The sequence below is a fragment of the Pipistrellus hanaki genome, assembly GCF_964339955.1.
Source record: "Pipistrellus hanaki genome assembly, chromosome: 1".
Classification (NCBI taxonomy): Eukaryota; Metazoa; Chordata; class Mammalia; order Chiroptera; family Vespertilionidae; genus Pipistrellus; species Pipistrellus hanaki.
In genome coordinates this window covers 126,507,681-126,522,079 of record NC_140503.1, presented here as the reverse complement: position 1 = coordinate 126,522,079, position 14,399 = coordinate 126,507,681, and the positions used below count along the sequence as shown (strand labels likewise).

The 14,399-nt window shown below is 38.7% G+C and overlaps 1 protein-coding gene across 1 annotated transcript in view; it reads right to left on the bottom strand.

Annotated features, from left to right (window-relative positions):
• Nucleotides 1-14,399, bottom strand: part of MYO3A (myosin IIIA) — a 186,685-nt gene that overhangs the window by 489 nt on the left and 171,797 nt on the right. Inside the window, exons 32-34 of the mRNA XM_084867969.1 lie at nucleotides 13,942-14,048; nucleotides 8,966-9,006; nucleotides 7,560-7,703 (exon numbers count right to left, since the gene is read on the bottom strand). Coding sequence (XP_084724095.1) covers nucleotides 7,560-7,703; nucleotides 8,966-9,006; nucleotides 13,942-14,048 — 292 coding nt within the window. The remainder of the gene's footprint in view (nucleotides 1-7,559; nucleotides 7,704-8,965; nucleotides 9,007-13,941; nucleotides 14,049-14,399) is intronic.

The following is a 14,399-nucleotide window of genomic DNA, read 5'->3' as shown; positions in this document are numbered from 1 at the left end:
ATCCAGAGCCCAGCGTCAGTTGCCAGTGGCGCCATCACGTGCATCGCATCCCCGCCCACCCCGAGTTAGCCAGTCTTCTGCACACATTCCACCATCTTCAGGCATTTGAAAAATGAACATTTAAGTAATCAGGGTAGTGGTCAAAAGGATCTGCGATAATCTTTCTCAGCAGGTTTCCAAAACTCCTCTAAGCTGAGGAGCAGAAGAGCTGGTGGAATCTGGTGAATTTGTGTTTGAATGAGAGCTAAAGCTAAGTAAAGCACCAGAGAGAATGTGTAGTTCAGAAAGACTAGCTTCTTTGGGCTTGAAATAGCTCACAACCAATAAACAAGTACTTGCCTAATAGACAACCATTATTTTGCATTTTTACACTGCTCAAATGTTTCTTTAAAAACTCTCCTGCCAAATCTAACACACCACTGGGCTAGCTACACAGTTGGTGTTAGCCCTGTAGGCATTTTCAATAAGGCTGTTGGGCCAAATTTCCCACCTCTGGTTAATCCTGCCATGGATTACCTTTGGATTCCACAGCTTTCCCTGGGGAAGCTATGTACCCCTAAAAGGCAGCCACGGAGGTTTGTCCATTTTATGGAGCACCCACTAAGTGTCAGCCACCAGTGCACATGATGAGTGGGCAGAAGTCCCTGCTCTCATGGAGTTTATAGTCTAGTATGGAAAGAACCATAGATGGCTTCTTCTTCTTCTTCTTTCTTTTTTTAAAATATATTTTATTGATTTTTTTACAGAGAGGAAGGGAGAGGGATAGAGAGCTAGAAATGTCGATGAGAGAGAAACATCGACCAGCTGCCTCCTGCACACCCCCCACCGGGGATGTGCCCGAAACCAATGTACATGCCCTTGACCGGAATTGAACCTGGGACCTTTCAGTCCGCAGACCAACGCTCTACCACTGAGCCAAACCGGTTTCGGCTATAGATAGCTTCGGCTATAGATGGTGAGCGGAACTATAATAGACAGACCAATTAAGTAGCTCATGGGAAAGAGTGATGGATGTGTGTGTATGTATGTCTGTACAAGCCATTTCCTAGTGATCAGGAAAGGTCTTTCTAATAAGCTGGCAAACGAGGAGAGGACTGAAGGAAGGGGAGAAGTGGGCCAGAGAGATTTCTGAGTCATTCAAGGATAACAGTCAAACAATGAAAAAGTTCCAAGACCACAGTGTATATATTGTGCTCAAAAAAATAGCAAGGAGGCCATTGAGGCTTAAATGGAGTAAGCCAGAGGAAGAATAGCAAGGGATAGAGAGAAGGATGAATGAGGGGATAGTATGGCAGATAATTTAGTGCTTTGAGACCATGGCAAAGACTTGAATATTGTTTAGAGTGAGAGAAACTTTGGAGAGTTCTAAGCAGAGGAATGATTCCTAACAGGACCTTACTCTCAGAGAGGAAGTAGGGAGGTCTGTTACGGCTTCTAGAGGAGGTAAGAAATTGATCAGATTCTGAAAATGTTTGGTAGGTAGAACTGAAAGAGTTTGCTTATGGATTGGATATAGGATGTGAAGAAAAGGAATGGAGAATGTCCCTAAGGTTTCTGGCTTAATCAACTGGAAGAATGGAGCTGCCATTTGAGATGAGGAAAGCTGCAGAATAGTATTTTTTGGGGGGGTGGGATAAAGATTTTGGTTTTGGCTATACTAAGTTTACTTATTAGATATCTAAGAGATGGTATTGGATAGGCAGTTGACTACTTAAGTCCTGATTTAGGCTAGATATTTCAGTTGAGGAATTTTAAGTAAATAGATGATACTTAAGGCCTTGAGTGTATATGTTGACAAAGCAAAGGACTGGGACACTCAAATGGTTGAGAGATCTGTGAAATGAGGAAGACTCAGCAAAGGAGAATAATAAGGAGGAGTCAGAGAGGTAGGAGGCAAAGCAAGGGAAGTCTTATCTTGGGGGCAAATGGAAAGAAATGTTTTTAAAAAAATGAGTGAGTGTAAAACAAAACATGTTAAATGTTGATAGGGCAAGATAAAAATTGAGAATAGATAATGGCATATGGCAAAATAGAGGTCACTGGTGGAGTTGTTCAAGAGTGAAGTGGCTCAAGAGAGACTGGGAAGAGAGGACATGGAGGAGGTTGAGTCATTCTCATGTATTACTCTTGCTATAATAAAGAGCAGGAACATGAGTGGTTTGGCAGGGGATTAAGTCAAGGGTATTTTTTTTATGATGGGTCCAATTGCATCCTGTTCACAGGTTGTCAGAAATGGTGTTGTAAGGAGAAAAAAAATGTTCAAGTTGCAGAGAAAAAAAATGGACAATTGTAGGACAGTGTTCTTGAGTAGAGGAAGACACTGGATTCTGTGCTCAAAAGGAAGGCTTGGTCTTACCTGGAGGACAGCCATCCATGCTAAACTGGGGGAGGTATATGAATAAGTGATAGATATGGTGGTGGAAGGGTTGTCTGATGAGAGTGAGGAGATTTTGAGAGTTTGAAGAGAAGAGAAAGTCTGAAAGAATGAACTGGGAACATTGCATAATGGATTTTTAGGGAAATGTAGCATTGCAAAATGAGTCTTAAGTGCCCACCTAATGTGTGTTATTATAAGTTTTAAATTATAATAGACTGTTTTTTTGTAAAGCTACATTCAGCTACATGGGTGCATGTAGAGTTGGGTAGGAAGCGGGGTTTACCCAGCAATGTGATTTATCATTTGAATATAACTGAAGGAGAAAGGGGCAAGGTCATTGAAGGTATATGCAAATGAGTGAAAATACTGACAGGCTAAAAAGGAAAGACTAGAATTTCTGCAGATGGAATAGCCCTTTATTCTAGCCCACTCTGAATGGAGAATTCTAAAAAAGAAATCCTTTGGGTTTTTGTACAGCAAATGAAATCATCCACAAAACAAAAAGACAACGACTGAATGGGAAACATATTTACCAATGATACACCTGATAATGGGTTCATAGCCAAAATTTATAAAGAACTCATACAATTCAACATTAAAAAACCCCCAAACAATCCAATTAAAAGTAAACAGAGAACCTGAAAACATACTTCCCAAGGAGGACTTATAGATGGCCAATAGACATATGAAAAGATGTTCAATGTCACTAATCATTAGAGAAATATAAATGAAATAAAAAATGAGATATTACCTCACACCTGTCAGAATGGCTACCATCAATAAATCAATGAACAGCGAGTGTTAGTGAGGATGTGGAGAAAAGGGAATCCTTGTGCACGGTTGGTAGGAATGCAGATTGGTGTGGCCACTATAATAAACCGTATGGTGGGTCCTCAAAAAAATTATAAATGGACCTGCCTTCTGACTCAGTGATTCCATTCTAGGAATATATCCCAAGAAACCAAAACACTGATTTGAAAGAATATATGCATTCTTATGTTCAGCATTATTTCTAATAGCCAAGATTTGGAAGCAAATGAGTACATATTAAAGCTGTGGTACAATGGAATACTACTAAGCCATAAAAAAGAATAAAATCTTAACATTTGTGATAACATGCATGGACCAAGAGGATATTAAGCTAAGTGAAACAAGCTAGTCAGGGAAAGACAAATATAATATGATCTCACTTAATCTGGAATATAATGAACAAAATAAACTGAAAAATAGAATAGAAATAGACAACATAGGTACAGAAAACAGACTGATGGTTGCCAGATGGAAGGGAGTTTGGGGCACGGGGTGAAAAGGTGAAGGGATTAAAAAGTACAAATTGGAAGTTACAAAATAGTCATGGGGATGTATTGTAGAGCATAGGGGATATAGTCAATAATACTGTTATAACTATGTATGGTGTCCGGTGGGCATATGAAATATTGGGGGGACCACTTTGTAAAGTTTTATGATTTTCTAAGCATCATGCTGTATATCTGAAATGAATCTTCTATATAATAAAATCCTAAGTGGCCAAAACCTATTTGGCTCAGTGGATAGAGCATTGGCTTGCAGACTGAAAGGTCTCAGGTGTGATTCTGGTCAAGGGCATGTACCTTGGTTGCAGGCACATCCCCAGTGAGGGCTGTGCAGGAGGCAGCTGATCAATGTTTCTCTCTCATCGATGTTTCTAACTTTCTATCACTCTCCCTTCCTCCCTGTAAAAAAAAAAATCAATAAAATATATATTTTTAAAAATCCTAAGTTACCTTTACAGTGGAACAACCAGAATGACCAGTTGCTATGATGGGCACTGACCACCAGGGGGCAGATGCTCAATGCAGGAGCTGCCTCCTGGCTGGTGAGTGCAGCAATGGTGGCAGGAGCCCCTCCTGCCTCTGTGGTAGCACTAAGGAGAAGCAAGCCTAGCAGTAAGGAGCAAGCAGACAGGTGGTAAGGAGTGAGGGATCCTGGCTTGTGAGAGGATGCAGGCCAGGCTGAGGAACCTCCCTCCCCCAATGCATGAGTTTTGTGCACTGGGCCCCTAGTACAAAATAACACTGAATGTAAACTGTACTTGAAAATTGAAAAGAAGAAGAAGAAGAAGAAGAAGAAGAAGAAGAAGAAGAAGAAGAAGAAGAAGCTGCCGCCTTTGGGAAGGCCTTTTAGGGAATCATGAGCTTATGATGATACTTGAAAGGGAGTCTTTGGCTGGTACTTATGGGGAGGATCTTGGGTAATTGACTTGAAATCTCATGCCTGTTCATCTCATTTCTGGTCAAATAATATTGAGGATCAACTATCTGCCAGGTACATGACATATATTATCTTTAATTCTAAAGACAGCATGACAAAGCCTTAGTTTTTCTTATCCTCAATCTATACATGAGAAAATTCTAGTTGATATGACTAGTGAGGAATGGAGTGGGGTTTCAAATTCAGGTCTAGAGCACTTAGATCTCATACTTTCCCAATTGTATCCCTTTGCCTGTTTTCTGCTAATGTTTCTTTTATGGTTTCTTCTAACCCTAAAATGATGAACTCTTGTTCCATTTTATGTAACCATACTTCCCCTCCTATTCTCCCTATATCTTCTTGTCAAATTAAAACCCAGCTATGACTTAAATACCCTCCATCACTCTCTATTGCTTAACAGAGACCTCACTACTTTCTGTCTTAGTATTAGATAAGGAGACATCAGTTCTCCTGTTGCCCTCTAATGCTATTCTCTAATCACTACCTGCCACCATTTTTATTCATTAAGAGACTCTTATCATTGCTGCTCCTAATTCCCAGATCTATTCACACCTTCCTGGATTATATCAGAACTTGGGTGTGTGTGTGTGTACATGTGCGTGCACATAATACATATAATATTGTCAGAATAATATATTATACTTATTACAGATGATATAAAAGTTATATTTATGTGCTATAAATATATAATATAAACTATATATATATTCTATAATAATTTAATATATAATATGATATATATTCTTTCTGTAGAACACCATCAGACTTTTAGTTTAGACTCAAGGTTCACTAACTGTCCTAAGTGTCCTTTAGAGCTGTTTTTCTGCATTATTTTTTATTTTAAATTCAGGATCCTATCAAGATTTACCTAATGAATATCTTTGGTATTTTTTAAAATCCTCATCAGAGGATACATTTTTTATTGATTTTAGAGTTAGAAGAAGGAAGAGTGAGAGAGAAACATGGATTGGTTGCTTCCCATAGGTCTCTCAACAGGGGGTTAAACGTGAAATTGAGTATGTGCCCTGACCTGGAATCAAACCTGAGACCCTTGGGTAAGTGGGATGATGCTCCATCGTGGAATGATTCACTGGCCAGGGCCATTTGAATGTTTTGTCTTTTTAAGCTTCTTTAATTCAGAAAATCCCATCTCAGCTTTTTAGATAAACATATTTTCTCTCTAGAATCAAGTTCCTTCAATATAAGGGTCACATTTCATGTACCAATGTACTACAACCCCTTTCTCAAACACGGGGTGGGGGTGGGGGATGGGGTGTTGCCTAGGGAGGTGATACAGACCAGTGGTTAAGATCCTTGACTTTAAACTCAAGAAGGCCCATGTTCAAATTCTGACTCAATCAATTATTGTTTAGGTGCATATTTACAGCCACTAAACTTGTAGACAGCCTTCTCATCTATAAAATGGGGCAATATTAGTAACTGCCTTAGAAGGTTGCTGTGAAGATCAAGTGCTTAACACAAGGTAAGCATTCAACCAATACTAGCTTCTAACATTCTAAGAACCTTATTCTAATGAGCATTAACAACACATCCATAGACACTACTAGAACATCAGGCAGTACTTCAGGGATGTAATGCTTTTAGAGCATGTGTGTGTCTGCCAGTGGAGGAAGGGGAAAAATGCACTAGAGAGGAGGCCAACTGGGTTGTTAAAATGAGAAGCAGGTAAGTAGGTGAAAAGCAATTTGAGCAGGGAGTAGAAAACACTTGGATTTTGGTTCAATAACTCAATGTGTGACTTTGGGCAAATCACTAAATCTTTCTGGCACTTGGTATTCTGCTGTATAGAACTCTGTGGTTAGATTGAAACATCTCTAAGCTCCAACATGTTACAGTTCTTGATCCCAAAATGAAAGAATGCATCCTCTTTGGGTAGTACAGAAAGAAGAAATCATAGTTCAGGTAGATTCTGGAAAAGCAAAGAGAGGTGGTAAACAGTCCTTAAGGACTGCCTCTCCTATGCCACATCTAGTGTTAAGCGCTTCAAGTACGTCATTTCATTAATTTTTTGACAACATGGTGAGGCAGTTATTAGTAAATCCCTTTGCAGATGTGGAAACGGGAGCTTAAAGAGGTCCAGGAACATAAGCAAGGTCACTCAACTACTAAGTAGCAGAATCAGGATTCAAGTCTGAGATGGTCTGACTCTGAAACCTCTTCTCTCATGCACCATCTCGCACTGTAGAAGAAACTGGTGCAGGACCCTGAGTGGCCCAGGTTGCTAGGATGTTTGTTTAGGATTTTAGAAAAATAACTTTTTGTGGTTTGTCATTGCTCCCATTTCTCATACACCACATTTCCATCTTATTATGTGCCCTCAATTTTACAACTTCATGAAGAATGTCTGGAGAAAGAAAAAAAAAAAAACCAAGATAGTAAGTAAACTACAAATGGTTTGTTACTTGAAATGAAAGCCAGTGGCAAAGTGAGAGAATAAATTCAAAATACCAGGTACATATTTTCAAATGAATCTTTCTCCCAAATATTGGTTTGGTCTAACATCGCTGATTCTGAGAAATTACACAGCATAGCTGAGAAACTAGTGATTAAAGTTATATTGGTTAAAGGTTAACTACATTTTGAATATGGTTTATTGCTTATGGTTTATATGACCATAAATTTATCATCCAAACTGAGAAACTTTTAAAGGCAGGGGGGTTGTAATTAATGATTCCACCAAAAAAAAAAAAAATAGGTATAAACTAGGATTGTGCTAGAAAAACTGGGATGTCTGATTACCCTACCATAATATTTACAGTTTTACTTTTAAACAACATATTAATCATAAGATGCAATATTCAGTAAGTGCTTTGTCATTAAATGATTTGTCATACATAGAATGAAAATGCTTTAGAAATGAGATTGTGAGTATAAAATTGAAAATGCTATGCTTTAATGTGAAGTTTATTACCTTTCATCAGCCTTAAAACACTTATTCTGGAGTTCTTTCTGTTGTCTTTGCTCTTGTAAGTTAGGGTTATGTTCCTTTGGTCGAGAATGGTTGGGCAAAAATTCCTTATAATAGAAATCTTCCAAATCTAATAGTTTTCCCTGACTGTAAATGAACACATAAACACACCAGAGTATCAATTGAATTTTCTATTAACTTACAGGACACTTGCTTTCTTTTAAAAATTATTTACTGTAATTTAAGAGTAACACATATATGTTAATAGAAATAGTGTTGAAATGTGCAAAAATAGAATATACTGTAAATTAAAGAGAAAAACAAAACCTTTACCTCTTACCTTTAAGAGAACATTGGCTGCTGGAGGGAATTGTCCTGGTTCTGTCGCCTCCAACTTGACACAGCATTACCAGTGAGTACAATGTTCCAGCTTGGCTAGACTAAGTCAGGATTCACAACAGACCCTTGGGCCACTTTATGTACTAACACATAGCATTTTCTCAATTTTATCAATCATCAATACACTGATGTACACAATGTGTCATGTTCATTACCTTATTCCTTTACAGCTAATCTTCTGTCCACCCCCCTGCCCACTGGTCTTTTGGGAATCATTTTCTGTGTGTGCTAGATTTTAGTTCCTACCCAGGGGATGTGCCTTCAACCATTTAAATTCTTGGATCTACTCTGACTGCAGTTCCGGTGTCTGTGGTGCTCAGCATCTGTAGGACTCAAATGAGGTCACCAGAGACAGGTCTGGACAACTTCCAGGTGCTACAGCGCTTTTCAAGTTACAGATGCCAATGTATAAATCAACTTTCATAAATTAAGAACTCTGCGTCCATTCATGCCTAACAAAAGAAGCTGCAATCGTAATTAACACTGTCTGGACATTAGTTGATTGAAATAATGACAAAATATTAAAATAATAAAGTTCTGGTTGGCTGAAATGCTATAGGTGAAGGGGACCAGTGTGAATTTAAGAGTGCCACACCTGCAGGTGACACAAACCTTATCTTCCTAACAAGTCCGTAAAAGTGAGATTTAACACGTTTTGTCTTCAAGAACAAAAAGCAAAAAGGATTTTGGGGAAAGAAAGTTCATGGTCATGGCCATGTTCAAATTGCCCAACCAAAACATATCAATGGACCAAGAAAAGCAAATTCTGTATTGTTACAGTACAATTCTTTTAAAACTATTTGAGTTCTTAATGTATGCTTCACACTGTGCTAGTGTATTGCCAGTAGACAAGATCTTAGACCACATATTGGCATTTGTAATATAAATATATTGAGAGCATACTACTTTCCAAATATATCCACATAAAACTGGTGATTTTTAATCTAATTTGAACATATAGATTTATATTTTGGTTTGATAACTTATTGAAATCTAGAAAAAGTAATTACCTATCTTTCCTTGGTCTTCGTTTTTCTTCTTGGATTGACTTCTAAAGGGAATAGAATAATTTGAAAAATCTCTATATATTAATGTCTTAATATAATTTGTATATTACTATAATCTTAATAAATAAATATATTTGTTCCTATAAAGCTAACTTAGCAATAAATAAGTGGATACAATATTTTTAAGATATGAAGAAATATAATTTACTCACATTTTACTAATTGTGAACTTGTAATTATTTTTACCAGCACTGGACTGAAATTAATCTTTGCATTCCATACAAAAAAAAGAGTTCACCATAGTGACCACTATACACAAGACTACATAAGGTTTATCTATCTAACAATAGGGGGTGGTCAGAATTTCCTGAAAATCCATTTCTTCACAAATGCAGTTGTAACTTAGGCAGATGATCAGGCTGCTTTGTGGTACTGTTTCTATGCCACCCTTGTCTGCAGGTAAAGCAGATGGGCGGGCAGTGAGGGCAGCTGCAACAGTTCACAGGCCAATGAAACTGTCTTCACTAACCTATAAGAGTCCATTTATGGCATTAAAGTAGCAGCACAGCTGATACATATGTTCATTTGCAAAATGTTTTCAGGTTGACAACTTTATGTATCAAGGCAAAAATGAGAATATTTAAGTATAGGTATGATTAGATATTTTTTAATCAATACTTTGATTTGGACTCTAGCAAAATGGTACTTTACTTACAAAGCAATTTCCTCTTTGGTACTGTAACTGGGTTGAACTGTGTGCTAGCTCAATATATTTGAACATATATCTACATGCTGCAAGAGCATATACATCTCTTAGGCTGAGGAAACAATACCAGAGTCACCTTGATCAAGCCAAAGATATTATAATTGTGGAAACCCTAATGCAGACATCAACTTGGCTGGTACCATAACAGTGTGAAATAATAAAAATGGCAATTAATAATGGTTTGTAAGGACTGAGGGTTTCCCATTACTTATAGACACACAGTCATTTTTCCCTCATGATTTATCATTTGCAATAAACTAAAATGTTGGATGAGTCAAACAGTTCATCGTTTCATTCATTTTCATTGGTTGTAATTTTAGTGGGTGGATGAGGCAGAAGTAATGCTTAAATGCATCAAGTCTGGGAGTGGACCTTTCAGAAAATAACAATGTAAGGGGCAGGACACCAATTACATTCCTGTCCTCCTTCCCATTTCCTATTACTTTGTATTCTTGACCCAATGCCCTAGGCTAGGAGGTGCTTAGAAATAATTGTATTACCAGCATAGGTACAATGGCCCCTAGTGGTCCAGTTAATGATCCCTGGGACCAGGGTGGTGTTTGCTGTGGTTGCTCTTGTTGTTTTAATATGACAGAGGTCCTGTCTCCTTGATCCATTGTCTGAAAAAAAGTCTGTTTTGCTCTTGGTAACCATTTTCTATAATCCAAAATTATGCTGAAATGATAGCATGATGTTGTGTGGCAGAGATCCCTTTTATACAACCAAGAATGAAATAACGTTCTGTTTTTGAATTCCCAAGCTGGCCAGATTCCCACTCCCCTTTTTAAACCTAACCTAAGGATATGTTTTTATTGATTTTTTTAGAGACCGAGGAAGGGGGAGAGAGAGAAAGAGAAATTTCAATCAGTTTCCTCCTGTATGTGCCCCAACCGGGGATTGAACCTGAAACCTTTTGTACTGGACATGCTCCATCCAACTGAGTTACCAGTCCAGGGCAACCTCTCTTAATTCTGTATCTCCTTTTCTCCTGGGAGGCAGTGTGTGTGAGCTGGCTCTCAGTTACAGGAATTCTTAGAAGAGGCTTTACTTCACTCTTGCCTGTGTTAGAATATTCTAATGAAATGTAATTCCATAATAAAAATTTCCAAAAATGATTTAAGATGGTTCATAATAGAAGCAAATATACAATCAAGATAATCAAATGTAAGTTGTAAATAAGAAAGGACAAAAATGAAATGTGTTAAGATGGAGCCTTAGCGTTTGTCTCTTGATTCCTAGAGGCTAAGTCCAAAAGGGAAGCATGAAACTACATTCTTTATCATAAAGAAGGAAGCACATTGTCCCTCATGGGAGAGGATTTAATATAAATGTTAACCCTTGGGACTTTATATTAGGGGCATTTATTGCTAAGACAAAAATGTTGTCAATTATAGTTTCAAAATTACAAATTACCAACTTGAAATCTTAAATGAAAATACAGAAGCAAATGTCCTATTGCAGTTTCTTAAGGAACCACAGTAAAGAAGAGAGAAAGACAAGGTGACAATAAAGACTCAAGAAGGAGATTTTCCCGTGAGGATGTTTCTTAAGGGGCCTTTTGAAAGGATAGAGGTCTTAGCTCAGAGGACTTGGAATCAGAGGACTTGGAAGACTCAGCTGCATCACACTCCTTCCCCTCTAACCTGATGTAAAAAAATACGTTTTATAATGAAACTTTAAATTTCACATCCACTATATCATGTTGGACACAGTTTTACAGTCCTTCTTAAAATACTCTCTATATTTAGAAGTCTTCACAAAGATAAAGAAAGTAGACAAATCATAGGGGAAAAAGATCTTGGAGTGGCCAAATAACCTACTGCTATAGTCAGGGAAGGTACTGGAGAAAATAATGAAACTGGAAGGCCTTTGGAATCATGTGGTCAGTTACTCTTCTTGAGGAAATTGTTGGCCCTGAGTCGTTTTTGCTGGCTGTCCAGCTTCTGTGTGTCACAGCAGCCCCACACGCCATTACAGTGGGGTGTGCAATCCCAGCTAAGGTTCTCCCCTCCACAGGCATGCTCCTTAGGCTCAGGCTACTCTTATTTTGGACACAACTATAGCCACATTTCCCAGGTGTAAGATATGAGGAGCATCACATCATAGAAGAGAGCTGGTATTGATGTTAAGGCAATCAGAATGACTGTGGTAAGAACTGACATTCAAGGAGAAACACAAGCTATAAAAATAGGTGAAACAACCGAAAGCACAGTTGTCTATGATAAGCAGGTTTAGGGAAATAATTTTCACAGCTCAGCAGCTCCATAAATATTTATCAAGGCTCTGAGAAAATGAAGAGGGCCACGGGACACAGTGATGGGGTGCTGCCTTAGACATGGTGGTCAGGGAGCCTTGCTGATAAACATGGATCTGAATAAAGTACTAACATTGCTGCTCACTGCAATGACCTTGGGTCATCAAGAAAAGGTTAAAATGTGCATTATAACATATTTTAGAAAGATTTTCACGGAAACCACTTAAAATTATAGTGTTTTGATGGGTAAAGGGAGGTTTTTGTTTGTTTGCTTTTAATGTTTTCATAGATTTTTAGAGAGAGAGGAAGGAAGAGGAAGAGAGAGAGAAACATGGATGTGAGAGAAACATAGGTAGGCTGCCTCCCAAATACAACCCAGGCATGTGCCCAGAACCAGTAACCTGTTGTTGCATGAGACAATGCCCAACCAACTGAGCCACACCAGCTAGGGCAAGAGGATGTTTTGACAGGTAAAGGAAGTGGGGTCCCACCGTTTCTGTAAATTTCACCTACATGTAGCACTCAAACTCAAGTAAGGGCCAATTGAGTATGAATACATGGTGTGTGTTTTCATAATAATAATAATAATAATAATAATAATAATAACTCTAGTTTTCTGTATTTTATTTTTCACCAAAGCCACAGATTTAAAGACTCAGGGTTATATAAAGGATTCCAGTCACTATGGTAATAACTCAAGATGTATTAAAACACTGTACATTCATTAAAAAAATCATTGTTCAATGACAATGTAAGCTTTTTGGGGGCAGGGATCATTTGTGGAAATCCAGAATCTGCTCCACTCTAGTAGGCTATCAGCCATAAACATTCCTCCTTATTTCAAAGTCTCTTACAATTTCTCATCTCGAGAACAGTATCTGTTGTTGAAGTCACTGTAGCCAATTGCCATTTCAGTGGCAATTAATAAATCTTATTGAGCATTATGTTTGGTACTTTCTAATTTTGTGCTCTGCTATTCATCTTTGGAAGGAGTCTGGCCTTCATGCTGAGGGAGTTGCTGAGTTATAAAGGGACTATCAAGGGAGGAACACGACCAAATTGACCGTTTAGAGAGATTTGCTAATATGGACTACAGAGGCTGAGATTAGAAGCCCTGATGTGGGGCCTGAAGCATTGCAGGTGGAGAATGATGATGGTCTGAAATAGGGCTGCTGCTGTGAGAGTAGAGGAGGGGGATGAATGGGAGCGAGGCTTTGCTGGTAAAAGCCACACTTCAAATTGAACGGTTAGATGTCATGCATGAGAGAGAGGGCCAGGTCCAGGATGACACCAGGTTCTTGGCTTAGGTAACCAAGCGGATGATGGTGTCATTCACAGAGAACAGGAACATGAGAGGAAGAGGAGGCTGGCAGGGCGGATGCCAATGAGCTCACATGGTGCCCACGGTGAGTGAGAGGACCTCAGAACAATGAATGACCTTGACAACTAAGAAGTGCCCTATCTGTGTCTCAGAGTCCTGATCTGTGAGATGGGAATGCCGCTGTAAAGGCTTTCTAGGATTAGATATCCCAATGCATGTGGACATACCCCATTCCATGCCTAGAATTTAAAACGTGTCTAATAAATGCCTCTTTTTTCTTCCTTTCTTCCATTTTCACCGAAACTCACCCATTCACATTCAGGTCCCTCTCAGGAGAGCTCCTGCTATGACAGGGTTCTCTTTCTGGGTTAATGTTTGCATATTAGCTCAGATGAAAGGACCAGCAGAGAAAACTGCTGAAAGGCCATGTGTTACAGGACAGGGGAAGAGGCCTAGGTGGTAAAGATGGCCAGAGGATAGCTACATGCCCAGGTCCTCAGCTAAGGACTGGGCAGGAAAGCAGATACTGATAGGAGTCTCCCTTTTAGAGTCCTCCCTTTGGACAGGCCCAGGCCCAGTGTGGACAGGGTTTTGTGGATGCTATGGCTCCCATCTGATAATAAGAGTGAGCCACTTACATGTAGCAGATAATAGTATGTGCAGTCTTCAGGGTTATTTAATGTTTTGGGTTTCCGGGGCCGTCTTGGGGGTCTCAATATTTTTGGCTCCTCTCCTTTAGAAATACCTACAAGAAAGGTGATCATAGACAAGAATTCAATTACAAAGACTATCATCAAGCAATGCCTTTCTTTTGGGATAAATAAAAAATAATATATGCACTACTGAGCAAAGCTGGGAAAAAGAGGAAATACCTTTTGTTCCCCAACCAACCCTCATCAGATTCTTCACCATGTGCTTCCTTCCAGTTGTCTGATGGTTTATGACTTTAAGTGTTAAGGAGGAGAAGGGAAGGGGAAGAAAAGAAATGTATAGTCTGGTGATGTAGAATAGTATACTTCAGATCAAAGGGTAGATGAGGAGACAAAGCTGTTAAAAATCTTTTAAAATGGGGATTATGCTCATAAAATTTTGCTCC